Source organism: Meles meles, chromosome 6, assembly GCF_922984935.1.
Source record: "Meles meles chromosome 6, mMelMel3.1 paternal haplotype, whole genome shotgun sequence".
In the NCBI taxonomy this organism is placed as follows: Eukaryota; Metazoa; Chordata; class Mammalia; order Carnivora; family Mustelidae; genus Meles; species Meles meles.
The window spans coordinates 64,021,815-64,049,143 of NC_060071.1; the positions used below are offsets into that span (position 1 = coordinate 64,021,815).

At 54.9% G+C, this 27,329-nt stretch overlaps 2 protein-coding genes across 6 annotated transcripts; one reads left to right on the forward strand and one right to left on the reverse strand.

Annotated features, from left to right (window-relative positions):
- Positions 1-3,668: 3,668 nt before the first annotated feature.
- INAFM2 (InaF motif containing 2) lies at positions 3,669-6,898 on the forward strand. The gene is made up of 2 exons (XM_046010296.1): positions 3,669-5,617; positions 6,607-6,898. Exon 1 carries the CDS (start codon positions 4,256-4,258, stop codon positions 4,712-4,714), a length of 459 nt encoding a protein of 152 aa, XP_045866252.1. The 5' UTR covers positions 3,669-4,255; the 3' UTR covers positions 4,715-5,617; positions 6,607-6,898.
- Positions 6,899-11,946: 5,048 nt separating this feature from the next.
- On the reverse strand, positions 11,947-26,154 carry CCDC9B (coiled-coil domain containing 9B). 5 transcript variants are annotated; one of them, XM_046007659.1, is made up of 11 exons: positions 25,963-26,154; positions 20,067-20,180; positions 19,684-19,782; positions 18,886-19,038; positions 18,657-18,782; positions 17,812-18,011; positions 17,486-17,544; positions 16,831-16,884; positions 16,641-16,740; positions 16,008-16,050; positions 11,947-15,924 (listed from the first exon to the last, which is right to left on the reverse strand). In XM_046007659.1, exons 1-11 carry the CDS (start codon positions 26,047-26,049, stop codon positions 15,379-15,381), a joined length of 1,581 nt encoding a protein of 526 aa, XP_045863615.1. In that variant the 5' UTR covers positions 26,050-26,154; the 3' UTR covers positions 11,947-15,378. The 5 variants fall into 5 exon arrangements, with proteins under 5 accessions (XP_045863615.1, XP_045863614.1, XP_045863616.1 ...); XM_046007658.1 differs by having other exon boundaries at positions 19,675-19,782; XM_046007660.1 differs by lacking the exon at positions 25,963-26,154 and adding an exon at positions 21,017-22,368 and having other exon boundaries at positions 19,675-19,782.
- Positions 26,155-27,329: the final 1,175 nt, after the last annotated feature.

Genomic DNA, 27,329 nt, shown 5'->3' on the forward strand with positions numbered 1-27,329 from the left:
CTGTCTTCTGTAAAACCACTTTTAAGAGATTTGCAAAAACATGAAAAAAAGCTACTCTTTCACTAACTTTTTTCCTTCCATAAATATAGTAACTTTTCTTTTTTTTTTTTTTTAAGATTTTGTTTATTTATTTGATGGAGACACAGTGAGAAGGGGAACACAAGCAGAGAGAGTGGAAGAGGGAGAAGCAGGCTTCCCACTGAGCAGGAAGCCTGATTCAGGGCTCGATCCTAGAACCCTGGGATCATGACCTGAGCTGAAGGCAGACGCTTAATGACTGAGCCACCCAGGTGGCCCTGAAGTTACTTTTCATAAACATATACTATTGATGTTAACATAATGGGCTAATTATTTTTTAATTAATTGGTAAGTATTTTATAAATTTCTCAGTCTTATTTCTAATGCGACGGTATCGATAGAAATAATCCATATAAACAAAAGCTCTTTGGAGATATCAGTTTCAAGAGTGAAATCGATCTTGAGATCAAAAGGTTTGAGAACCACTGGCATGGGTTGAGCAAAACCATTCCTGGCTGCCCATCTATTTGCCCTAGGGATGCTCTGTTCTATTCCCTGTCTGCCTAGCTCTACCGTCAGGACCCTCCACTGTGTCCAACTTGCTGCTCATCACCGTAGTGTACCAACCTCTGGTTTAGTTCATGGTCCTATCACCCCCATCACTATCAAAGAGCCAGTTCTGTAATGTCCTCTTGCTGCCAGACGTGACGTTCGGAGGACAGCCGAACAGCTTCTCCCAGTGCGATCCTCTTTGCTTTGATAACCAGAGTATCCTTTGGGCCTTCCTGCAGGACCAGCGTGGGTTTCTGGCCTTACACAGAGTACTGACCATAGCAGGCTCACTTCTCTGAACTTTCTGAAGGCTTCTTCCATCTTCTGCTATGGCAGTTCTGACATTTCCATTTCCCCTGGCTGGCCATTGCCTTTCTCTGTCTCCCAGGATCCTTGTCAGGGTACGAAATCCTATTTCACCTGAGAGTGCTCCCACATCAATAAACTCTCCTTTTTTTTTTTTTTTAACTTAATATTCCAGTTCAGCTTCCCACGGATCCAGCCTACACACCCTCTCCTGGCTCCTACCACTCCATGTTGGCCACTTTTGTAGCTGCTTTTGTAGACATCCCTGGCAGAGTAAAGCAGGGGTCAGAACCCCTTAGGGTCAGAAGGACTCATGTTTGAATTCTATCTAGCTATGTGAGCTTGAGCAACTTAACTTCTTCATCTGTTTCTTCTTCTGCTGTTAACTTCTTCAGCTGTTTCTTCATCTCAAAAATGGAGATAAAGAGTAACTGCCTTCTAGACTGTTGTGAGACAAATGAGATGAGGAAAGGAAGGGCTAAATCTGGAGCCAGCACATAATAAGGGCAAGGATGTTGCTACTGTTACAACGGGTCAGAACTTTCTAAAGCTGAAAAGGCTGCCTTATAGAGCAGACAATAAGGTACACCATCAGGGATACTGTCTTAGCTGCTGCTGGAGAGAGCGCAATAGAGTTGTTGTGGAGGAGGTTCTAGGGCCCTTGGGGGTATAACAAAAGATGACCTTTGGGACCCATTCTGTCCCCAAGCTGCCTTGATTTTCTGATTTCTCTGAATGCTTACCCTTGGTTGGGAGAGGCACTTAGAGAAGCATATTCACTTTCAGGCCACTAGGGGGCCATTGAGTTGCCTGCAACAGGAATACACTAATGGTTTCTTAATGGCTCAGGCACCAGGGAGATCAGGCTCAATTATATCTGAAAGCATTTTGAGTTCCTAGGGTAAAAGACACTCTGTAAATCCAGATAATAAATAGGGCTTATTGATGACAGGTTAAGGAATCTGGCACTGTTTTGTTTGGAGAAGAATAGTGTGAGAGGAATTGAATAAGGGCTTTGAGTATATTTATTCCTTAGCATAGAGAAAAGTGACATGCTGTTTTCCTACCCCACTGGGAACCAAGCAAGAGGAAAGTTTACTCTGCAACAGAAGAAATATGGAGTACACTCAAGAAAGAGAATGGAAGGAGGCTTTGGGTTGGCCTTACCTGGAATCTTCCAAAATAATTCACCTTGGTATAGTTGATCTGATCAGTTCTGCCAGGAAGACCAGAAAGCAGGGAAAAGAAGAGAGGACAACATCCAGAGACAATTCAGAGATTTTAACTTAACAGGCCACCCTGCTGGGCAAGCTGGGAACAACCTGGGAGCCGGACAGAGAAGGAGTGGTGGTCTTTTCCCCCAACAGCCCACAAAAGGAAATTAACACTCCAAATTTCCGATGCCCTTAAAATTTCTCAGCAAATACAAAGGCAAGCTAGGCTATTCCTGGAAATAGCATGCAATTGACCACTGCTAGTGGCAGACTCACACCTGGGTCTCAGGAATGAGAGAGAGAGGGTCTGAGTTACAGGCCCATGGTTTAAGCAGCTGATCAAGAACCTCAGCTCTGGTAGCCCTTGGCCTCTGTTTGGCTGAGCAAGCAGGCAGGAATGCTGGGGAGGAGCTTCCTTATAAAGGGACAGGTGTCTGGAAGACAAAGATTCTTGTGGAGGAGGAAGGAAAATGGGAAGAGCAGAGAGGGTCCTGTCCCACAGAGTCAGGAGCCAGGAGTCAGGCTCACACATGAAAGGGGCCTGTGTCACACACAGGATCCCATCACCACTACAGCCCTCTCCCCCACACACCATCACACAGGCACAGTCTCACATACCCACTAAGACACCCAGGCAGCCTGCACACCCAGCTCCAGGAACACAGGAAGTAGAATTCAGGGAGGAGAGAACCATGAATTCTGGAAAGCCTTCTACAGAGGGAGTGGGGAGAACAGAAGGCTGGAGAGGGGAGGGCAGAAGGACCGGGGAGGCATAGGGGAAAGCGGCTACTGAGACTCCGAGCCTGGTGAGGGGATGTCAGCACCAACCGGACCCTAGGGGTCACAAACCTCACAAAGGAAGGGGGGAGAAAGGGCGGACAACAGCCCAGACCCCCAGGCCCAGAGGGAATCAGAGAGCGGAAATTTTCTGAGAGCCACCATTTCAGTGCAGCTCCTTGAGTCCAAAGCTGGGAGTCGGAAGTCCCCAAAAAGCGGGATCTGGGACCTGTTGCGAACTTCGGGACTAAGATGGGAGGCGAGTCTGGAGAGCCCACCTTAGCACGTGGTTCTGTCCCAGAAACTTTAAAAGGTCTGCGCAGCGTGACCGGGGCTCTAAGAGAACGAGGGAGGAAATCGGGAAGATTTCACAAGAGCCCCAAACCCCAGCCACGACCGAAGAGTGTCGGGGAGGAGAGGAGAGGGCGCGACCAGCTGTGACCACAGTGAGCGTTCCAGGCTCCTTAGCTGCCTGTGCGGGATGTGGGCCAGGCCCACTAGGAGTGAAGGGGTCCAGGAGACCCGCTCCCAAGATACGTGGAGCGGTGCATGAACCGAGAGCATGAGCGTGTTATCGCTCCCACTTTGTGCGGCGCAGGCTTGAAGACCGCAGCCTTGCCGCCGTTCCATCTGCCACTTCGGACCATCTGGAACGGAGGGTAGAGGCGCCAGAGTTGACAGCTCCTTGCTCAGACCGCCCCTCCCCACTCCCTTTCCAGTTCCGCACTCCGCCCCAAACTGCGCCGTTCCCCTTTTAAAGAAGCGCCCGGGGCTCTCATCCTCGTCGCGCCAGCCCGCGCTGGGCTGCGGCGCCGTTGCCCTTTTAAGAACCAGCCTCCTTTAACTCTCTCCTAACGGGGCGTCCCGGCGGGGCTCGCGGCGCCCGACAGAAGCCCGCCTCCAGCGCAGCACTTCCGGACCCCGGTGTCGCCCTTTTAAGAGGCAGCCCCCAGCAGCGCTCCCCCCGCCCCCTGGTGCCGGCGCTCGAGGTGGGGGAGCAGTGCTGGAGCGGAGCGCGCCGTCAGCGCGGCCACTGGAGACCGGGCGGCCGGAGACCGGGCGGCCGGCGGCCGGGCAGGCGGCGGCAGCAGCAGCGGATGGGGACGCGGAGCCGGGCGGCTGTGGCGGCTGTGGCTGTGGCGGCGGCGGGGAAGCAGCTGACGGGCCGGCGGCGGCGGCGGCGCTGGCGGCAGTGACTGGTCCAGGCCCCGGCGGCGGCTGCAGCGACGCGGTGGAGGGCTGCGGGCGGGCGGCGTGAGGAGCGGCGGCGGAGCGCGGAGCTGCCGGGAGCGGAGGGCGCCGGGCCGCCCCTTGTCCAGTCCTCGCAGGCCGCCAGGCCCCCTCCAGCCGGGGCCGTGGAGCACCGGGGCAAAGGCCGGGGCCCCCCCATGAAGGAGCGCGACGCGGCCCCGGCCGAGCGGGGCAAGCCGGCCACCTACACCGGGGACAAGAAGGCGAAGATGGCGGCCAAGACCAACAAGAAGTGGGTCCGGCTCGCCACCGTGTTCGCCTACGTGCTCTCCGTGTCGCTGGCCGCCATCGTGCTCGCCGTCTACTACAGCCTCATCTGGCAGCCGGTGGGCGCCGGGACCTCGGGGGGAGCCGCCGGCCCGCCCCCCGGCGGCTCCAACGCCACCGGCCAGTCCGGGACTTCGGGGGCGGCGGCGGGGCCCAATGCCACGGGATCGTCCCGCCGCGAGGCACCGCGCGACGCGCCCCCGCTGCAGGCGGCGCGGCCCATGCCTCCGGAGCCCTCTGCCGACAGTCCCCTGACCGGGCCGCTGGAGCGGCCTCGGGGACTGGAGGAGGACGAGGAGGAAGCGGCGGCGGCGCCGGGGAGTCGTTGAACCCCTCTGCGCCAGGGGCGGCCGGGAACCAGTCTCCCCTCCCCAAGCCCGGAGGCAGGACTTTGCAGCAGGACGGGGCGGGGAGCCCGCGGGAGTGACCCCCACGGGAGTGAACGCCCTCCCTTCCCCGCAACGATCGCCAGCTCGCCCCAGGAGCGGGTGGCCTGCAGCCCGATCTTCAGCCAAGGGACCACGATTCGCCGGGGGCTCGGGGTTTGGTCTTCCCAGGACCGTGCTGCGCCAGGGCCCTGAGCCATAAAGGGAATGGGGGGAGGGGTGGGGAAATCCCAGCTCCGAACCCTTTTTCGCCGCTAGCTCTTGTGTATCCTATGTGCACGAGTGACTTGGGCTTTCCCCCAAGACTCAGGGGACGGAGGGAGCTATAGGGGCTCTTTAATAAGCTGAAGCTCTCGCAAGGAGGGCACCAAAAGTAGTGGAGCTCAGGTACGTCAACCTAATTGCAGTGGCCACAGATGCATTTAATTTATCGATCCCTGTATATAGTTGTTGACATATGCACTAGAAGCTATAATTACACAGAACTGTATGTATCCTCCCACAACCCTGGGTAGCTACCCACTGATGGGGTCATGCAAGGGCTATTTGCTGGCCCCCAAAGTGCAGCTAGCCAGAAGGGCACAAACACTGTTGTTGGTTTTTTTGTTTTTTGTTTTTTTCATCACCCATTCTATTCCCCTCACTTCAGAAAGATAGGTTTATGACCCAAAAGAGTATAATCATCCTTAGACTTGAAAGGACAGTGGAAAACCTTAGAAGTAGAAGCCGTTTAGGGAGGGTGGAGAACGAACTAATCCCCTCCTCTTCCCACCCTAGTGCCCCCATGGAAGAGGCTTCCTGTTGCGGCCCTGACTATCTGGATATGGGCCAAGGAAGAAGGAAGGGGTAAGAGCAATGCCTCTGTGCTTCAGTCTTTGGCCTTCTCACAGAGTTCTTTTAGGAAGAGCAAGCTTTTGTAAGTAGAGTGGCTCACAGGTGTTTTTATTTTATTGTCCCCTCCTCAAGATCTTGTCTTGTTCCAGGAATCACCCTTCCCTGCCTTCTTCCCTGAGCCTGTGACAGTATAGCCCTGCAATTAGGCTGAAATCTGTGTGAAACCAGAGCTCTGAGCACATTTTCTGGTTTTGCATTGTATTTATAGAACCAGAAAGGCTTAAAGGTGGGCTTCAAGCTCAGGATTGTGCTTTGATAGCCAGTTAATAGACCAGCCGTGGGAAAATTACTGTGGTTTGTCTTTACCTCTCCTGATAAACCCTACTTACAGGCAGCCTATACTTTGAGGGAGATGAGAAACACCAAGGAAAGTGACATCTGTATAGTTCTGGGATAGCAAGAATTACACATCCTCAATTTGGATTTCATTTCCTTCTGCCACTTGCTTTTAGGCAATGAGTGTGGGTAGTGACAAGATATCAAACCCCTTAGTGTTTCCTTTTTGGGAAATTAGGCACTTTAAAAAAAAAAAAAGACAAATACTATCCACCTGAGTCCTAAAACAGTTTGTCTCCAGTTTTCTGGCCTACACTCTAGTTAGCTCTGATCCAAGTTTACAGAACCACAGTCTTGCTTTAAGCCATGTTGCGGGCAAGGTAACAGCAGCTGAGCTGGTATAGCCTAGGAGCAGGCTGGTAGCACCCCCAGGGTGTCTTGGCTGGAGGAGATTTCTGAGCAGCTGATGTGACTTTGGTCATTAGGAAGCCTTTGAGGCCTTTTTAAATTTTTGGTGGGGATCTGGGGGTGGGGAAGAAACATAAAATGCCACTTTATAACTCCAATAATAGCCTGTAATTTATATTTATTGTGTGAATTTTTAGTCCTATATTTTAATAATTTGTAAATTGATCTCTTATTCTAAGAATCCTTTGAACTTGCAGGAGGACATCTGGGAATCCAGTCCCCTGTCCCCATCCCTGCATTCTGGACTGTTGAATCCACTTTGAGATGGATCAAAGAGTCTAGAGAGACCACTCGTAGGTCCAGCTGCTGGCCTCCTGACTCTAAAGCCTTCACTGGAATTGGGACATTAGCTCCAGCTCTAGCTGTGAACATGACCAGAGACATTATTTATAATTCAGCCATTTAAAATATACCTGTCCTCAAAAAGTCCTGTATATTTTTTAAAAGTTTTATTTTTCAGGTGAACAAAAATACATTCTAAGAACTCTACATAAGCCTGTGTAAGTTGACCATTTCTTTTTCGTACTCCTTGGGGAAGGAGTAGAGGTTGGAAGAAGAGATGGTCTGCGAGGTGGTGGATGGATGTTGATGAATAGGTGTAGGAAGAAAAAGTAATTGCTCTGATGTTCTCTGTGCCTGACGGCCTGACGGAATTGATTAGTGAAGGGTGGCAGGAATGCATCTTAGTTGGGAAGCAATCATGGGGTCAGATGAACCGTGATAGCTAGCTCAGCCACCTTTTAGGAGCCTTCAGAAACCTTGAAAAGGTTCTGCTTTTTTTTTTTTTTAAGATTTTTAATTTTTTTTTTAATTTGAGAGAGAGAGAGCACAAGCAGGGAGAAGGAGAAGCAGACTCCCTGCTGAGCAGGAAGCCTGATCCCAGGACCCTGGGATCATGACCCGAGTTGAAGGCAGATGCTTTACCGACTCAGCCACCCAGGAGCCCCTAAAAGGTTCTGCTTTTAAAGGACTCTGAGCAGCAGATGCCTACCTGGGGAAGCTAAGGGACCAGCGATTATAGATACTAAGAATTATTACCAGGAGAAAAAAAAAAAAGAGGTCTTACAAATACCGAGCTGGCTGAGAGCTGGGGTGAGGATGAGCCATGTGCTAGCATCAGTGTTCTCACCAGTGAACCACCGGCCCGTGGATAGTTGAAGAAGCACGAACATCAGGAGAGATGTGCTGCTGCCCCCGCAGTGGTTGGTCAGAGCTTTGACAGGGGAGCAGGTGAGAGAGCCAAATGGCTGAGAGAAGGTGTAGGTTGCTTCAGAGGGGAGGCTTTTTCTCTCCCTAAAGCAAACAATAAAAGACATGTGGGTGAAAAGCAAAATATGAGGGATTAGTTATGCTGCAAAATACAGGGCACACAGTTGAGCTGAGCTCATTATTAGACAATGCTGCCCAGTACAAAGAAGAGTGAGAAGCCAGTGTCGGTGGGGCCCCCTGAGGCCTGCACTTCTCCAAAGCTGTAGGGGGGTAGCTTCTGTGCTTTTTACATCACCTTGTAGTCTGCAGGGGAGCCTGAAAAAAGTCCGCCCTTCTTTTATTTCCCTCTGCAGCCTACACAATGGCTTTCTGTGAGAGGGCTTGGTAAGGCAGAGCAGAAGGGAAGTGAAAGAGTTTCCAGGGTTATTCTGGTTCCCCCCCGGCTTTTGTGTAGATGGTGACCTGTGGCTTTTGCAGTGGCATACGGCTTCACACACTGGACACATACGGCAGGCAGTGTGTACAGCAAGAGCCCGCTGACCGCCAAGAAGGGCACTATTGGCCAGAACAGGGTCGGGTTGCTGGGGAGCCATAGTGGGAACAGCCTTATTCTCACCGGTTAGAAACGAACTGCAAAATTGTCCATCAGGGAGGAGAGGTCTGCAGAGTCAGGGAGGGGGTTACTTTCCTTTAACTGCTTTGCCCCTGGATGACCAGGATCATTTCTAGGTGTTTACTTCCATGAGAAGTTCCTCTGTGCATTTACTCCCTGATGGCCTGCGTTTGAAGGAGGAGATCATCCTCTCTTGGAAGTGAAGTTTTGAAGGGTGAAGGATCAGGAGTTTGCTAAGCTGTTTAGACTGAGTTTGTTGGAATCTTTCTTTCCCCCATGATGCTGAGGTGTAGAGAAGGGTTTCTGTGAAGTTTTAAGCATAAGAAATACTTTTCTTCCTAACAGCTCTGGATTTCTGCACAGTATGAGACCACAGCTTGGGAAGCTTTTCTGTCTACCTTGTTTTTCAGTTTTCACTAGGGAATTCTCAGATACTGTATTCTTCAGTTGAGTATTTATATCCTGTTTTGAAATGCTGAGTGGAGAGCATCTACTTGTTTCTACATGTTTCTTTTAGGGGAACCGAAAGGTCAGGTCCTGAGCTTTAGGCTACCGCAGCTATTAAAAGGGGTAATAATTGTCCTCCCCTTCCTGTCTTCAGAGAATAGAGGTATTTCTGGAATTGCAGTGCAATAACAAAAGGACCACAGCTGTATACATTTTTTTTTTTTTTTTGTCTCCTTCAGTGGAGGGATAGACCCCGATAGCTTTGCTCGTTTTGTGGGACCAGCACTGAGCTTGGTGCCTGGCACATAGCTATAGGTGCTCAGAGGTTGTTGGTCGTCTGGTTGATTGTCGTGTTAGATAGAAGTAGTCCCAGTATCAGTGTGGTGTTGCTGGTGTAATCAATTTGCGTTCCCACATCCACAGCCCACAGTCTGGTTCAGGGGAGTTGATGACTGAAGAGAACCCATGCGCAGACCACAGTCTGTTTCCAAGGTGAAGGACTTGGGCCCCATCTGCCTGGTCTTTCCAGGCACCGGAAGTCCCTAGCTCTATCCCGTGCAGTGCTTAGCAGGGGCAACATAGATTATGTGTCCCACCCATTGTCCCCTCTGCCCTGGCCCCATGGCCCAATGCGGAGCTGTGAAAATACCTGCTTTCTCCATGGTTTTTGGTCACACCTGTTTTACTTGCTGACAAAGCTTGTGGGTTTCTGCTGCCACAAAAGCTGTGTTAAATTCTTTGTTCCCTGCAGCAGCTAATCAAAAAAACACAAAAACAATTTCCCCCCCCTTAACTGCACACCCAGACTCCATCAGGCTGTCCATCCTCAGTGCAGAAAAAGCCATGACTCCAAGTCCTGTACTGTGTCCATGAGCCACCTGGTCGGGAAGGAGCACCTGGGCCAGACCAATTTCCATGCATTCTATAAACATTTGTTAAGTGGCTATAAGGGACCAGAAAATTCCCACACTGTTCTCTCCCTCAAGCCATTTACAGTCATGCCAACAAGAATCTACCTTTGTTACTGCCCTGTTTTCTTAACTTCCAGAATCTGTTTTTACAGTAGCTTACCAGTTAAACGCAATAGGATTCTAACTTCTCTTAAAATATTTTCCACGAGCCACTACTATTAATCTGAAAACTATTTATTCACTGCCTGCAGTGTGCCAGGTAGGCCCCAAAAGCCCCCAAACCGACTTGTCCAGAAAAGCAATTCCATTGATGACCAAGGCACTCCTTTTTAATCCACCTCTCTCTGCTCCCTCCGTGTGCAGAGTCATGAACTGAAGTCTCTGCCCAGCGTTTGACCTGGAGGCCACCTCCACTCCCTGTGGGTAGTCTGGGCAGGATTGTGTCACATGGCAGTCAGCCTCTGTGTGCGTGGCCGGCTCAGGGCATCACGAGGACCTGGGGGGTGGCGTGGGGAGGGAGAGGCCGTGTGCTCTCAGAAGGGACCCTGAACTGAAAAATAGGAAACTTGCAGACTCAGCAATGACACTGGTTAGGTCTTGGCCCCACTTTTTCCTCCTAACCCAATGGGAACTCGTAAGAGCCACTGGAGGGAATCCATGTGAGATGGCTTGGAGATCTGGGGACTGAAAGTACCATGTATACATAGGAGGTAACATAGTTTCAAGGGAGTGCTTGTCCCTTTGGGCAAAATGATACCTGGAGAGAGACGTTATACCCTGTGCCCAGATCATCGGCATCAGCAACACCTGGGAACGTGTTAGAAATGCCATGTCTCAGGCCCCCTCCCAGACCAACCAAATGAGATCTTCAGAAGGTGGGGCCCAGCTTTGCATTTAAGTAGTCTTCCAGGTGATTCTGCCACTAAAACCTGAGAACCCACCGGTCCAGACTCTCCCTCTGATTCCGGAACTTAGGGTCTAGGTATTGTTTTCACAGATGGCTACAAGGTGACTTTTGACCTTTTTTCTTGGTTGAAGCCAGCTGCCCTGCTGGAGAGAAAGGAAACACCGTATCCCCAGAGTTTGTAAGGAAAAGGGAAAGAGCCTGTGTTAGTGGTTATTTTTGAAGGTGCCCAGAGATCTTGTCCCGGAGCTCTCATTAAGAAGGACGCAGGCCCGCAAGAATCTGCTCTCCCCTCCCACAAAGGTACTGTTGTGTCTGCCTCACCTCCTGCCCCAGGGCCTGCGCTCCTTGCGTCAGTCCTTAAAAGGAGCAGTGGGTGCCACATTCATTCTTTCTGGTGCCAGGTCTGTGCTGTTTCACTTCGCTGGCGTCAAGTGGTTGCTTAATGAGAGGCTGTGACGCAGGCCAGCACACTTGACAGAAAGCAGCCTCAGTCTGTGCTTTCTGCAGCTCTGCTCCACTCCCTGCCTTCCCAGCCTCGGGGTCTCCCCTCAGTGAGGTTGTGGTCACCCCGGGGGCAGCCCTCGCTCAGAAGAGCTGCTTGCTGGGGTCTGTGGGTGCTGATAAGTGACTGGAGAGGCAGAATGAAGTTGTATCTTTAATTTTTCCTATTCCCTTGACCCCCCCTTCCCAACCTTGTCCCCAAAATAAGAAGACATAGATAGCCACATGGGGATTATAGCTATTTCCTTTGTGGGTTTTTTTTTTTTTAGGGGGTGGTGGTGGCTAGTACCATCTTTTCCTGTTATTCCTGTCTCTGAGGCCAGGATCAGGGCTGGAGTTGACTGATGGTCAAACCCTCCAAACTTGTGCCTTGTGAGATAGCTAGGGATTCCCCTGTTACCTGTCCCTTGACCATAAGAAAATACAGTCATGCTGCTCCTTTGGGGAAAAAACAAAACAAAAACTTAACTCTGAGAGGCATAAAGCAAACCCTACAAGGGAATTTTAATTCTGGGGAAAATAATAAGCAAAGACCATGGTGGGAGTCCATGAAATTACCACTGACGTTAACGGAAGAAAAGAGGAAACTCTTGAGTTATGAAGGTTGGTGCGTGGAGTTAAGGGAAATGCTGAGGGCAAAGAATACCCCAGTAAGAGCAGAGTCCCTGTGTGAGTCTCTTTAACTCCAGTAGACTCCCCCAGGTAAGCTTCCTTTAAGAAGGTCACTTCCCTGGAAGGCTGAGTAAACTTTACAGACCATCCCTTATTTCCCTGAAGTGTACTGACCCCAGTGAAGGTGAGGCCAAAAGAGGAGGTAAAGGAGAAAATCGAAAACAAAGTAGAGTCTACGGCCATACCACCCTGAACGCGCCCGATCTCGTCTGATCCCGGAAGCTAAGCAGGGTCGGGCCTGGTTAGTACTTGGATGGGAAAACAAAGTAGACAGAGATCAAACCAAACAGCTACTTCATTTATTCAACACATTTGACTGAGTGCCAGGCTCCTGTTTCTACCTTGCCTACTTAGTGAGCTGGGCATGTTTTGCATACTCTTATCTTTAATTTGTTTTTATAACCCTTCAGGGTTGTTACTGGCCCCATTTTGCAGTTAAGAAAACTGAGGCTTGAGGAGGTTAAACTTGATCAAGATCACCCAGCTAGCCGTTGACAGACGTAGGTTAAGATTCAGTCTGTTGGACTCCAAAGACTATGTTGGTTCCACTCTACCATGCTGCCAGTCCTCCAAAAACATACCTCCCTTGCAATCTGGTCTGCTGCTCCCTTCTGCCCAGGTGCTAGGGGCTCAGGACAGAGGTATCTTCTGCCCTTTCCGCCCTCCTGGTTATGAGGCCTTAAGTAAAGCTATCATCTCCCTACTCCTCTTCGGGCAACTTCCTTCTCTGTTCCTCCAGCTCTGTGCCTGGGTTCCTGAGAGCTGTGTCTCATGAAGAACTTCCCACCTTTGAGGAGAGGCTTGTCGTTGGAGGGGAGGTTCTAAGAGGAAATCTCCCAGCCAGGCCTTTCAACGAAGGAGCCAGGAGTTGCTACAGGCAGGCTTCCATGATCCTGAGGTCTGTGGAGGGTAGTCCATGCTTTTCTCCTGCTCCACAGCTAGTTCCATCCAAGGGAAGGAGGGTGGCCACCATAGTTGCTGATTCTCTTATCCTGAAGAAGTGCTCCCCCTTTTTTGAGAAAAGTTCAGTGATACTTGCCTGGCATTATAGTCTTCCTATAGGGAAGCTGTCCTGGGCCAGTCTCTGCACTCTCCAACCCTTAGTGACTCCCAGGACATCCCGTGAGAGAAGCTCTCTTTCTCGATAGCCCTTCATAACCCAGCTTTCTCTCCTGCTTAGGTCCTGTTGTGAGGGCTGAACCAGAACTCTTCCCCAAATCTGTGTCCCCATCCCATAGTCAAACATACATTGGCCTGCACTTTTGGTAGCACTGGGGGGTTGGGGAGCAGAATTCAAATTCTTGATCATGATTATTTTTGGAGATCTCTGAATTCAAGGGCTCTGCCTGAATCTGCTCTTCCCCAGCTCCATCCTTTGGGAGTCATGGGTCAAGTCCAGGGTCATGCTCCAAGTGTATCTATGCATGACTAGAGGGGCAAGAGGCAAACTTGAGCTTGGAGTCATTCCCCTTTACCTATTCCTGTCTCACAGGAGTCTCCTTCCCAGGTGCATAAGAATATTCCCAAGCCTTTTTAAAATTCCTCCAATCTGGGGCACCTGGGTGACTCAGTGGGTCAAGCCTCTGCCTTTGGCTCAGGTCATGATCTTAGGGTCCTGGGATCCAGCGCCGCCAGGCTCTCTGCTCAGCGGGGAGCCTGCTTCCCCCTCCTCTCTCTACCTGCCTCTCTGCCTACCTGTGATCTCTCTTGCTGTCAAATAAATAAGTAAAATCTTAAAAAAAAAAAATTCCTCCAACCCTATACCAACCTCTTCCACCCCCTTCACCTCATCCCATTCCCAAGCAACTTCCTCACTCCCCACTATAGGAAGTTGGCATCACCCACTCACTGGCCTCTTCGAGCGTCTTCCCAGGTACCTCAGCTTCCCACCCAACTCTGAAGCCAGGAAGCCCCCACCTGGCAGGGGCAGCCCTCACCAGGTCCCCGATACAGCCAGCAATAAGTCCTCAGAGTCTGTCTGCCCCTGGATCTCCATATATTCTAGTCCAAACCCTTCCTACTCAACCTGTGGTCCAAGAACCGGCAGCATAGGTATCTCCAGGAGCCTATTAGAAGTGCACATTTCTAGGCCCACCACAGACCTTACAGAATTAGAATCTGCATTACTCTGCACCTTAACGTGCAAGGAGCACACTGTCTGCTGAAAAGACACCCCTCCTTGCGCTTCCTGAGTAAAAGGGGTGGAGGGCAGAGCAGGAGCCCATGAGGAAGCTCTGACCCCACTGTTCAGCCCTCACTTTGACAGGACAGAACCCTTGGGGATGATCTAGACGCTCCCTTAGAGAAGCCAGAGAGGCTGGGGAGGCCCGGGACCCCCAGCAGGGAGGACGAGCCACAGCAGGGCCAAAGAGGAGGGGAGCAGGGGGGCCACATGGGGAGATCCACGCGTGGTGAGAGGGGAAGGGGCACCTGCCTTTTCAAGCAGAGGTGAGATGATTCTCTGGGCTCCTACCACCATCCCCAGCTCCTAGCAGGCTCTTATAGCCAAGAACATCGCCTGCTGTGCCGCCTAGATCTGCTGGATGCCTGGGTTTCTCCCTCCCTCTTGCTGGCAGAGTCACCATCGCCCACCGGCTGCACTGCTGCTGGTGGGTGCTCAGGAAATGTTTGTTGAATAGAGAGGAAGCCACAGCTTGTGTGGAGTCTGAATAATTCACCAGCCGTGGGCCTCAGGGGAGGGGCAGGAACGGAGACCAAGTAGGAAAGACAAGTCCCGAAGTTGTACTGAGCTAGATAGAGCCCCTTTCTCTGTCCCCTGTCTGAGTCCTTGCTTTGGTGTGCCGGTAGTGCAGGGGGGTGGCAGGAAAGAGGAAGTAGGAGACGGCAGGAAATGGCACCGGGCTGCCCTCTGCACCGCCTCAGTGCTGTCTTGATGGTACACTTGATGTCTGGCCTGGGTATGGGGGAGGTTATCCCTGATCATGAGCCCTCCCATCCTCCTATGGGGAGAAGAGGCTGTCCTCTCCTCACCCAACCCCAGGGTGTTTCAGAGAAGAGGCCTTCCCAGGGACCCTCTCTTTGGCGGAGGCTCTGCTCTTCTGTCCCCAGCTCAGTCCCTACCTGCTGTGGCCTCCCTTTCTTCGAGCCTCTGGCCTCCTCTTACAGAAAGGCCAGAGGCCGACAGCTGATGGCTGAGATTCCTCTGGTTTCACCAGCCTGGAAGTTTGGGGCTGTGAGTCACCTGGGTGCAAGGCAGAGGCAGGGGAAGGAGCCCAGGCCTGGACTGGGCCTGCTGGCTCCTGAGGCTGCCTACACCCAAGTAGCCAAAGCCACAGGTGGAAAGAGAAGCCAGGGCTCGGGGTGAGAGAGGCCTGGAGTGCCAGGTGCTGAGTGCTTCTGAGCCTCACCTTGCCATGGCAGGGAAGAAGTTTGTGGCCTGGGTGGCAATAGGCCCAAGACAGGGCTCACCAGCCTCAGAGACCAGGGGGTGACATAGGACTACACCAAGACCTTTACCTGCAGGTAAAAGCACACCTATACACGGACATGCCCAAGGGTGTGCCCATGAGGTGCAAGGAAGGACAGCTCCTTGCCCTCCCAGTGTCCCCCCACTGGAGAGTTTGCCCAGCTGTGCAGCCAGACGACCACAAGCCACCCGCATCCACACACCCATCCCACGCCAGACTCCCGCCTGTGTTCTTCCCTCTTCCTCTCCCCAGCCCGGCCCCTGAGCTCCCAGGAGTTTTGCTCAGCACCTTCCTGCAGGGCCAGGCCCTCCTGTCCTGCTTCTCATACCTCTTGTGCCCCTTGCCCTTTGGCCCATTCCTCTGGGTGGCCTGCTTCGTGGCGCCAAGGCCTGCTGGGCCCCAGCCTTGCCAGACCTGTCTTCTCTGGGCTCTAGGGGCCTTGCTCCTCCCTGTGGCTCGGAACTAGGCTGTACTTCTGGCTCAGCCTGGGGGTCATTCCACCCCAGGCTCTGCTCAGAACCATCTGGTGGTGGCGATGACACAGGGTTCTCCTGGGCCCCAGGCCTTAGAGTGAGTGCACACGTACTCTCCCCGGACCCAGGGCTACTGGCCCCTCCAAGAGAAAGGTCAAGGGGAACTAAGTCAGTGTTTTGTGGAGAGCTAGGGTTTGGACTGGCTATGGATGCTCCTGATTCCCTTTTTGGGCCCCCTGGGGATCCTGGGACTGGGCTAGTTGCTGGGGCACTTGTGGGTCGGCCCAGCTCCGTGAGGCTCTGCTTCTGTGAATATTCCTCCTCGCTCCAGGTCTTTCTGGTACTTTGGCTTCCCTGAAACAAGAGATTGGCCCTGCTGACTGGTGGATTCAGAGCTCATGCCCCTGGCCCACCCCATCCTATTTCCAAGCACCCACCTCCTGGTTCTGCGGCTCCTCCTTGTCTTCCTTCATTTCCCACCTGTAGAAACACAGCACGCGCAAGCCCTACTCCTCCCCACCCCACCTCACGTCCCTCTGTCGCTCTGTAGCCAGTGGCCCATGTTCCCAGGAAGCAGCCAGAGCCAAGGGTCTCAGAGGAGTCTCAGAGCCAGAACAAGGCTCCAGGACGCTCCCCTTCCAGCCTGACTTTGTTCCCCATCCAGCCATTTCCTCCAAAAGCCACCCACTTGAGCACCATCCCAGGTTCCCAGCTGCTGTTTATGGCTGAGCCCGCAGCACCTCGAGTTCTGAGTTCCATGGGGACTCTGGACATGTCTCTGCCTGCACCGCCTGGGAAAGGCACGCCAGACTTCCCGGGGGAACGCAACTGCTGTAATTACTGCCGGCCTCCCTGGGTACCAGGCTCTCATGGCTCCCGCCTTTGCGGCTGGTCTCTCCCTGAACCTTATTAACCTGCCTCCAGGCAGCCGTCAGGCAGAAGACAGCAGCCCCAAGGGCTGGAGCAGCCACCTGGACCAGTGCTGAGCCTGACCTCCCAGGGCCAAGGGAGATCCAGGAAATCAGGGAGCCCAGGTGCTTCCCCCAATTCTGCCCCCTGCCATCTGTTACCTGCGGGCCCTGCCGGTCAGCCTCTCTGTCCCCCGGGCTTTGCTTCGTGTGGCCGACACCACTGAGGGTCTGCTGGGTTGCCCACCCCGAGTAGTACCACCTGCAAGAGATGGTCCCCAAATCAAGAAGGTCATGGCAGCCCAGCTGCATCCCCAGCTCATGCAAACCTGCTTCTTTTCTCTCAACTCACATTTACCATCAAGGGACAGTGGTGGGGGTTGTGATTTCCGGTGGCTCCTGGGACCTAAGTGAGGCAAAGGAAATGGAGAAAGAGTGGGGTGTTAAAAGGATCAAAGGCAGTAACAGGAGTCTTCCAGGACCGGGAAGATGTCCGACTTTCTCTTGGTCCAGGTGTGAGTTTTCTGACACCCCAAAAGATCCTGGATCTGGGGATCGAGAGAGCTGGGTCCCTGTGCCCCGTTGCTGTTCCTGGCTAGGTAACTGGCTGAGTCTCTCCAGCCCCAGCTTCCTCACATGTAAAAATTAGGGAAATAGCAATTCTAAAATCTCTGTTCCTACAAGAGGCCAGGGGCAGGGAAACTGGAGCTTTCACCCATAAGGGACCAACCTTGAAAGGATCCCGGGGCAGATTTCCTTGTGAGCCTCCTCCCCCAGACCTTCTGAGGTCAGAACCCAGGGTAGGAGCTGTGGATTTAGGGGGTGGGAAGGTGCCCTGCTCTGATAATGAGGGAGAGGAAGTAAGATGTTCTTCCATGCCTCCTTCCAGCTCCAAAAATAAGTGCTGTGCCAAGAGACAGAGAAAGGAGAGAAAGCATGAAGGGACAGGTGGGGGTGCTGTGATGAAAGCCAAGGAGGAGAAGGGGCTGGGGTGGGTATTGACTCACCCCTGGTGCCACCCACCCTGGCCAGGCCCTCTTCCTGAGGCTTGCTGGAGTCCTGTAGCCTGTGGAGCCAGAAAGTCAGGCTTCTGTGGGGTGGACACAAGCGAGACCCACACAACCCCTCCCCCAGCTCCAACCCCAGAACCGACGACAACAAGATAATGGTGAGCCAAAAAAAATGGGGACCCAGTGCCCACCCTCTCAGCCCAAGGTCCCTCCAGAGAGCCCAGACAGACCTTAACCACCCCTCCAAGAAGCACCCACAGTTAGTCCTACCCCGAGCCCCATAAGCATGTCAGTCCAACGAGCTCCCCAGCCCTGCCACCCACGTGGTCTTGGTCTTGTCCAGGTCCCACGGCCGACGCCAGTCACCCTGTGCGTCTCTGTGCCTGGCCACACGAGCCAAGTCGATCTGCTCCCGCTCCTGCTTCCACTGGGCATAGTCCCAGCCCACCTCCAAGGGTCCCCCCACGGGCCGTTGGGGAACTGAGCCTGGGACCAGTCCTGGACTCTGGGACTCCCGAGTACCCTGAAGGAGAAGACAGCACCGTGGGGAAGAAGCAGGAAGCCTTGGACCTGGAGTGGAAATCTGGATATTATCAGCCCCTTCCCCTCAAGGTGTTGACGTCCCCATCTAAAAATGAAATCCATTCTGTCTCTGACATGTTCGTTTGCCATAGGCACCATTTCCAGTCACATGTTAGCTGTGTCTTTTGGGCAAGTTACTTAACCTCTCTGTGTATCATTTCCTTATCTATAGAATGGGGCTAATAATAGCACCTATCTGCTGGGTTGTTGCAGGAGTGTGTTACAGGGGTGTGTTGCAGGGGTGTGTGTGGTGAGTGGAGAAGCTCCCAGCAGCAGTGAGCAAGAGCCAGGACTAGGGGCTGCTGCCACCTAGAGGTCACACCTGGCACATGGCCCACCCCCAAGGCCCCCACATGCTTGCATCAGAAATCCAGTTAGGGTAAGGGGCTGACCTCTGACATACCCTGTCAGGGTAAGGCCCACCCAATGTGGAAACTGGCCAGAGAAAGGAAGAAAGGGTGGGAATTCTTGCTGGGGCTGCCTGGGCCATGTCCCCAGAGATAGGGGACACAAGTGACTCAGCTTCTCCGCCTCCCCCGAATGATGACTGCCACTTTCATGTCCCCATCCCTTCTTAAAGATGTACTTTCCGTGCAGAATCCGAGCTGACGGGCATCTTCATGGAGGGGGTCCGGCCCAAGCCCCTTCCACGTGACCCTTCCGCACCCTGGTTCCTTGCTCTGCTGGGCTTCTCACTCACGATCCGCTTGGCCTGGGTGGGGAGAGGGGGGAGGCGGGGACGGGCAGCGTGGCACAGTCTGGTAAGAAGAGGCTGCCAGCCTGATGCCCTGGCTTCCCCTGCCCAACCTGCTCACCTCGGCTTTGTTTTCCATGGTCACAGCCAGCTCCACCCGCTCCCCCAGGCAGAAAGTACCAGTGTGGTCATCCCCTCCCTCATCCTCAAGCATCTTGTTGGCTGCTTCAGATCTGAGGGGTCTTGCCCAGTTCCGGCTGACCACCCGCTTCCCCTGCAGAATGAGATGCCATGCCCTCAGACCACATGGCCAGGGCCGAGCAGGAGCTGAGGATGGAGTTCTTTGGGAGCTTCCCCAGGCTGGGTTCCAGCCCTGGCCCTCCCTGGAATGCCCACAGAGGAGCGGACTCCTTGGGGCATTCACATGCCGGTGCCATGAGGTTATCCAGGGACCGGGGCCACCCCAGGGCCCAAGATGCCACAGCAGCCTGTCATCTCTGAGCTGGGAAATCCAGAGTGCTCGGACAATGGGGCTTTGTCCCTTGCACACTCTTCCTGGCATTCAGCCCCCCTTCTCTGTCCCTCTAGGCTTGGGGGCTCAGGAGTGGCCTGGGATTTGGAACACAGGCGCAGGGCTGTGGGTGGGGACCCTCCCTAACTTTCACATTCACCTGGAAAAGGGCTTGAGGAGGACTCAATTTGGTGGCCTTTCAGCTGTGGCCCTTTGGGGTCAGGGGAACCACAATGGGCTAGGCTGCCTCAGGCTGGGAGCTGAAGGGTGAACCCCAGGAGTGGAAGCAGAGGAAACAGACGAGCAAGAGCAGTTTCCTTCTTGGACTAGGACATGGGCTGGGCCTCCACCTCCTTACCACCCCACCCTCTCTTCCTGGGGTGGGGGAGGGGGGCTTACACCAGGAACCTGGCTGATAGTGACAGTGAGGCCATCAGGCTGGAGGAATTCTGCTGTGGTCACGGCCATGCCCTCCTGCTCTGCCTGCCTCCGGTCTTCCTGGATCTCCTGCGGGAGGGCCCTGGGTCAGCACAGGCCACGGCCCCCCAGATGCACACAGAAAGGCCTACACAGAGAGACACCAGTGGGACACCAGGGGGCAGAGGCACCACATCACAGCATCCCCGGGACCCTCACAGCGTTTCTGAGAGGGACCACACCACCATAACTCGGACCCCAGGCTTAGCACCTGCAGGGAAAGACCACAGTGCGGGGGCACGGGGGAGGTCTGGGGGTCAGACAGGCAGTGCCAGCCCAGTCAGTCCTTCCAGCTCCCATCACAGCCCACTCACCTGGTACCTACGTAGTAAGGCCTGGTTCTTCTTTCGAAGGGCAACTATCCTCCGGTCCAGCTCAGCATCCTTCTCTTCCTGCCTGCTCATGGGTGTCTCGGCTCTGTGAGGCCCCTGCATAAAGCAGGGTTAGCAAGCTCCTGACTGTTGTGCCCGTCCCTTATCAGGCCCCCTTCTCATTTACCTGAGAAGCATCTTCTTACCACAAATGGACCCCAGCCCCAGAGCTAAGCTTCCAGGGGGAGAGGGCACATGGAAGGCCCCAAGTCCCCACTCTGCTGGGCTTGTCCACCTGTCTCTGCCTCCTCAGGGGCTCAGGTCAGGGCCTTACTACCCTCCGCCCCCCACCCCCGCACCCACAGCTCCCAGCAGCGGGCCGCCTCTCCCCCCGGGCTCTCCAGGGAGCTCCACCGCTGAGCAGAGCCTGGAATGAGAGTTATAAATGGCTCTGGCAGCGGAACCTGCGGGGACTGGGAAGTTGCCAGGGGATCTAGGAGGTCGGTGGGGGGCGGGGGGCGCTGTTTGGCTCCCAGGCGCAGAACCACAGTAAAAAGAAAGGCCCCGGCTCTGTGCTGGGCTCCGAGGCCCTGGGCTCCACTCCCTAGGCTTGTGCCCTGCCTGTGGGAAAGCGCCGCTCTCATGGGCCCAGTCTCTCCGGGCCTGGAACTGCTGGTAGTCAGGACAGAAGAGAGCCAGTTCCGTGGGCAGGCCTGGCCAGGGAGCCACCCAAACAAGCCAGGCCTCTGCCCCTAGATCCCAGGTCTCTCCCTGTCTGGCAGCAAGGTCTCCATTGCAGCCAAAGGCCCCTGCCCAGACCCCCAACGGCCTAGGCACAGCCCTCTTCCTCCCAGGCCCAGCCGTCCCCAGCTGTCCCCAGAGTGGGACTGCCTGGTGCCCCAGCCTCCTCCCGGCCCCAAGAAGCCCCCCGCCGAAGGTGAGGTGCCACTCACAGCTGAGTGCATGGTAACAGTGGGCACCGAGAGAATTCCAGAACAGCCCCAGGGGAGCCAGAGCAGGAGGGAAGCCGGAGCTGCAGAGCCACAGGAGCCGGAGCCGGGGCCTTTGCCGGCCTCTCCCTGCCGGCTTCACTGCTCAGCACACGAGATCATGTTGTGATTACAAAAGACTCCTCTGGGCTCCCAGCCAGGAATGCGCGCCGCCACCCCCACCCATCCACTCTCCGAGGGCAAAGACCAGGGCGCCGGCCCTGCCCAGCTCCTCTCCCAGCCCTGGCCCAGCGTCCCCAGAAACAGGCAGGAACCTCTCTCTGTCGGATTGACCCCACACAGGGGGCCTGGCTGCCCCAGGCCCTGCCTTCTCTGAGGCCATTCGCCCAGCAGAGCCCCAGCCTGGACCTACTTGCCAATGCACAGGCAGCCAGCATAAGCCTCCATCTCTCCCAACGGTAAAGAAAGGTCTGGGGGATGCAGCTGAGCCCACCAGCTGTCCTAGTCTGAGGGCCCACACCTCAAATGAGCACCCCTTTACTGTCCTCATCAGCTCTCGTTTAACTCATTTGGAGGGATCAAGAAGCTTACCTCCCCTAGGCCACCAAATACAACTACATACCTGAATGACACCATTAGTCGTTCCTTGACGTAGAACATTGGCTTCCCTGTGTTTTAAAGCACAGCCGCTTCTGAGAGGCTCAGCTGTTCGAGTCTCCCCTTGGTGTGTGGGGAACTGGCCCTTCCTGCAGGGCCCATACCACTGCAGCTTGGGGTCTGCCTATAGCCTTCCCCACCCAGGGTCCTCACTCCGGGCCCTTCCTGGCCTTGGTCCCCACGGCTGACTTTTAAGCCTCTCCCACCCCGAGAAAAGAAGCAGGCTTTCTCAAGAAAATCTCTCCCCAAATCTTCCCAGTACAGCTGAGGCTGGTCCCAGTGCCCAGGGGAGCAGCTGGCCTGGCAGTCCCACTCGTGGAGCCTCCAGGAGCTGGGGCTTGGGGTAATGGGGGGGGGGAAGGTGTCTCTGGATCAGGGGTACCTGTGGTCTCCTTCAATAGCTACAGGGCCCCAACCTCTAAGCCCTTAAGGGAGGATCAGAGACTCTCTGCATCCCCCACATCCCGCCTGACCAAGCCTCAGTTTCCCTAATTCCAGCCCCACTGCCCTCTCTCTCCTCCCCAAACCAGCCCAGTCAGCCAGCATTTCAATCTCTGTTCCCCTTGAACCCTGTCTTCCTGCCTTCCTCCCATTCCCACCACGGTTAGCCTCTTGCCTGGCCAGACCTTCACATAGTACCCCTGACCCCACAGCCAGTCTCCACAGCCCCAGAGTTTCCATCCTGCTTGGAAATGCCACCACACTCTCTCTTCCTTTCCTGCCGGATGTTCTCACTGAGTCAAACTCCCAGCAATGGTGACACACCCAGGCTCCTCTCCCCGAAACAATCTCTCTCTCTCTCTCTCTGCCTCTCTGTCCTTCTCCCACCCTCTCTGGGCACTGCCTCAAACAGGCTGCTGAGTTCCAGCCTAGCCCCAGAAGGCCAGAGGCAGGGCCCTCGTGGGCCCCACAGTCGCTGGCCCCACCCTTCCCAAGTGTCGCTGGTGGCAGCCCAGCCTCCCACCGCCTCCCCCGCACCATGGTATTGGAACTGGGAGGCCTGCCCAGCACCAGCCTGGGATGGGGAGATCCACCTGCTGAGACCTAATGTTCTCCATCATCTCTGGAACCCGGGCTCCCAAACCAGGTCTGGGGCAGTGGGGTGTAGCGAGAGGAGGCTACGGGGGGTGGGGTGGGGGTGGGGGTGGGGAGGCCAGGTCAGCTGCGCCTCTCACTCCTGTTCCCAGCCAGAGCTGGGGTGGGACAGCAGCAGGGGAACAGGAGGCCTGGGTAGCAATCCACCCGTCCCATAGGGAGGACGACCCAGCTCTTCTGGGAGGGCCTGAAGGGAGACACTCTCCTAACCCAGTGACAAAGGCCTCTGGGCCCCTCAGGCTGCAGGCCCACGTGCCCAGGACAAACCATTGACCAGCTAGGACCCCTGCAGTCGCTGGCCCCGCCCTTCCCAAGTGACACACACTACGTCAGACCCCAGAGCAGCCCCGACATCGTCCTGTGTTCTCCAGAGTCCGAGGTGTGTTTATCTGATCCCCCACTGGACAGAAGCTCTCTGAGGGCAAAAATGGTGTGCCAAGTGCCCCCAGATCCCCAGCGCCTGGCACAGTGCCATTCTAAACCCCAGACCCTGGTGCGCCTGGGTGGCTCAGTTGGCTAGCTGTCTGCCTTCTGCTCAGATCATGATCTCAGGGTTCTGAGAACGAGTCCCACATGGGGCTCTTCGCTCAGTGGAGAGTCTGCTTCTCCCTCTCTCTGCCCCCACCCCCGCTTGGGTGCGCTCTCTACCTCAAATAAATAAATAGAATCCTTAAAAAAAATAAAAATAGGGGCACCTGGGTGGCTCAGTCGTTAAACGTCTGCCTTTGGCTAAGGTCATAATCCCAGGGTCTAGGGTTCAAGCTCTGCATCGGGCTCCTTGCTCAACGGAAAGCCTGCTTCTCCTTCTCCCACTCCCCCTGATTGTGTTCCCTCTTTCACCATCTCTCTGTGTGTCAAATAAATAAACTCTTTAAAAATAATAAAATAATAAATCAATAAAAATAAAATAACCCACACACCCTCCCTCAGCGCTTGCAGAGCAAATATATGCGTGAATAAGCCATTCTGTCCTGTACAGGCCCGTGGGTATCCTATGCGTATGTCTTTCTCTACCCAGAATGCACGCAGCCCTGAGAGAGGCCATAGGCTGTAAAGGGCCTTACAAAGTGTAGAGGACCCTTGTCTGCGGAAGGTAGGGAGAGACCATGTGTCTGTTACTCCCTGCCGCCACTAGAGGACAGCAGAGTCACAAAGCCTGGGAAGGTGGGGGCGCTCCTCCCCTTCCCTCCTGCTCCCCGGCTCCTCTCTGAGTCTCTACAATCCGCAGAGGAGAAAACTCCCAGCTCTGTCAGACTAGAGAAGCCTCATTATTGATGAGGAGGCCCAGAGAGGCAGCACCACCTGCCCAGGGCACACAAGCCTTTTGGGTCACACATGAGACTAGAATCCAAGGCTCCTGCTGTGCTGCGAAGCACTCTCCTCCCTCTCCCTACCCCCAGGCTTCCCCAAAATGCTGTTTCCACTGCAACTTCTCTCTGTGCCCTGTCCTCTCTGCCCTGAAGCGAAGCATGGTTCTAGCGCCTCAGCCATGGGTCTGGGTCCCATCTTTTCCCTGGCTGGTCTCCCACCCCCTCAGGTGGCCTGCCAGCTGCACCCACAGCCCCACACTTGGAGTGGACCATATCAGGGTGCCATTTGCGGTCTGTGGTTTACAGACCCGGAGCTCATCCTGAGGGCAAGATGGCAGCAAGTCCGGGAATCTTCACTGAGGGGGAAAGGGGAGGGGAGTCTGCAGGGGAGGAAGGGACTGTCAGGACGACACACAGAGACTGGGAGCACAGACTTGACAAAGGCCCCACTCATGGGCCTCCTTCACTGCTTCCAGAATGGCTGCCCCTGCCCGAGCCTGAGTAATAACATTTAAACACTCTGGCCCTTGCCCTCCCTCAAGTTCGTCATAAGATGAGGCAGAGGGGGCTAGGGGAGTTAAGATTAACTTCACCCTCACTGGCTGTGTAGGTCCCTTTTCTCTCTGGTCCTCATCCGGAAAATGAGGTGTACCCACTCCTCCAAGTCATTGGCAGATGAAATGAAATAACAGTAATATCCATCTCCAGAACAACATGCAACCCAGAGTGAAGTTCAATCTAGTTTTCTTCTTGCCTCAGGTAACCATGAGAGCTACCTTCTGGATGCTACCACTGCAGCATCCTTTGAGGGGCCCCAAAGACTGCCTCCTGCCAGCCTGCTGGGATCTGCACACACCTAATCCCTCTGAGTATGAGGCCCACTTGTAACCTGGTGAGGAGACCCTGAGGCACCCCGTCAGCCTTTCAGAGCCTCCCTTCATGCTGACCCCTGGCTGCAAAGCCTGCACAGCCAGGTTCCTGCCCCACCCCGACTGCCCTCCTCCTCCGTGCCTGTCCCCTCTGAAGTCCCAGCTCCGGCTGCCATCTCCGGCCCGCTAGTGCTGGTGCTTCTGGAGCACCTCCTGTGCTTCACCTGCCTCTGTTCCAGCAGGAGAACAGGAGGACCCAGTTCCGTGTTCGCCTCCCAGCACCCAGGAAATATTCCTGGCTGGGCCGAGCACTTAGAGGTCACCGGTATCACCTTCAGCTCTGGATGTGTGGATGAGTGTTAAGAAGGAGGAGGATGGGCCAGGCTGGATCACGTGAGCACCCAGAAAATAGGCAGGCAACCCTCCAAATGGAAACCAGAGGGTGGCTTAAAGGTTTCCTTTCCTGCAAACCTAGTCCCCCTCAGGGTCATTTCTGGGCTCAAGAAATTGCTGTCCTGACTCCTCCTGACCTGAAGTCTGTGCAAGCCTCTCAGGGCACGGCAGGCCTACGCCTGGGTGGGGAGGATTCAAAAGTACATGAGATAGGGCTGGAGGGACGAGGCCTGGCCAGGCTCCAGTCACCGGGAACAGTCTGGGCCTCGCCTTTCCACACATGCCAGAACAGGGCGGGACTGAAGCCCTTTGAGGCATCAGGAAGGTGGAAGGAAGGCTGTTCTGGGAACCCACTCCTCTGGTCTGCTTTCCAGGGCACACCCAAGGCTGGGACATCACGAGCTTTGCAGCTCCTGCCTGGTCGTGAGAGATGAACTCTAGTATGGAAATGAACCCCTGGGGTCTCCCTTGTTTGGGGCCCTCTTCTCCATGGGGAGTGCAAAGGTGACGCCCAGTGTTTTCCCAGGACCCACTCCTGCCCCCCACCCCGGCCAGAGCTGCCTGCAACCAGAAGCTGAGGGCTGCCTTGTCGAGCGCTTGCCTGCAACATTAATGCGGCACCTACCGTGTGCTTTCCCTGACCGAGATGAGGGAACCAAGAGGCAGGGACCCAGACTCCACCTTCGAGGCACTTGCCAACGCCAGTCTGCATTAGCCTGAGGCCAGGGCCCCACAGGGCTCAGACCAACCCAACCAAGGAGTTTTCCAGCTGAGCTTCAAGGGGTTGAGCAGGACGCAGCAAGGAGATGGTCGGGTGAGGTCGTTCCATAAAGCGTCACGGGAAGTGGCAATAGCACACACGGAAGGGTGTGTTCGGATCCTGGAGGGAGGGGTCTGGGTCAGGCAGAGCGCTGGGGAGCCAGGGAAGAGTGAGCAGGGGGCCCTCACGAGGCCTCAGGGGGGGTGGGCAAGGTGGAGAGGGGAAGAACCAAGGCATCGAGGACTCAGGCCTAGGGGTACTCAAGGAGTGGGGAGCAGCCCTGGTTTGCCCGCATGCAGCCAGAGGGCTCTTTCCTTGGGGCAGACAGAGAGGCTGGAAGGCTGGCAGGGACAGGCATACTCTGTGCCCCATGTGCTGCTCACCACAGGGAGGTGAGGGGTGGGTGGAGTCATACCCTCCAGGCATAGGGGAAAAGCCTGGCAGGGTTTTGAGGGGTAGAAAGAAGGACAGAAGCCCAACAGAAGGCAGAGGGATTGTAGAGAGCTGTCCTGTCCCACTCAGAAGATGGAGGGGCCTTTGGAATGACTGAGGGGGGCCCCACCCCCGAGAGGGGGGCATACCCTCTCTGCAGGTGGCATCACCAAGCCTGGCGGCTTCAAGACAGGAAAGAACAACCCATGTGAAAGAGAGAACATGCCTGGGACACCATGGTCACCACAGGGAAGAGGAAGCAGCCTCAGGGCGAGGAGAGAAGTAGGGTGACCAATTGTCCTGGCTTGCCTGGAACTGATCCCATTCAGAGCCCTGAAAGTCCTACATCCAGAACAACCTCAGCTCTAGGCAAACCCGGATGTTTGGTCACCTTAGGGGGAAGGTGGGTGTTACAAAAGACTGGGCCAGAGAAGGAATGTCTCAAGAGCCTCTTAGTAAAATACTCAGTGATGCCAAGAAGCCAAAAACGGTGACATATCGGGCAGGAAGATCCCCGTGTGAGACAGGCAGGAATGGTGAGGCCAGGAAGTCAGTAGGTTGTCAGTGTTAATGCTGACAATGATAAAACCGTGTTGGGGCACCTGGGTGGCTCAGTCAGTTGAGCGTCCAACTCTTGATTTCAGCTCAGGTCAAGATCTCAGGGTCATGAGAATGAGCCCCTTGTTGGGCTCTGAGCTGGGCGTGAAGCCTGCTTAAGATTCTCTCTCCCCCCTCCCTCTGCCTTTCCCCAGCCATGCATGCATGTTGGGAGTGGGGATTGGGGGAGAACGTGCTTTCTC

What these genes read in the sequence shown, in the direction of transcription:
- INAFM2 (XM_046010296.1), top strand. Translation starts at nt 4,256, where the DNA reads ATGAAGGAGCGCGACGCGGCCCCGGCCGAGCGGGGCAAGCCGGCCACC.
- CCDC9B (XM_046007658.1), bottom strand. Translation starts at nt 26,049, where the DNA reads ATGCAGACTGGCGTTGGCAAGTGCCTCGAAGGTGGAGTCTGGGTCCCT. An exon ending in CCATGGAAAACAAAGCCGAG is followed by an intron (nt 18,783 to 18,885) that starts GTGAGCAGGTTG and finishes CTCCCCACCCAG; the next exon opens with GCCAAGCGGATCGTGAGTGA. An exon ending in CTGGACAAGACCAAGACCAC is followed by an intron (nt 17,545 to 17,811) that starts GTGGGTGGCAGG and finishes CTGGCTCCACAG; the next exon opens with GCTACAGGACTCCAGCAAGC.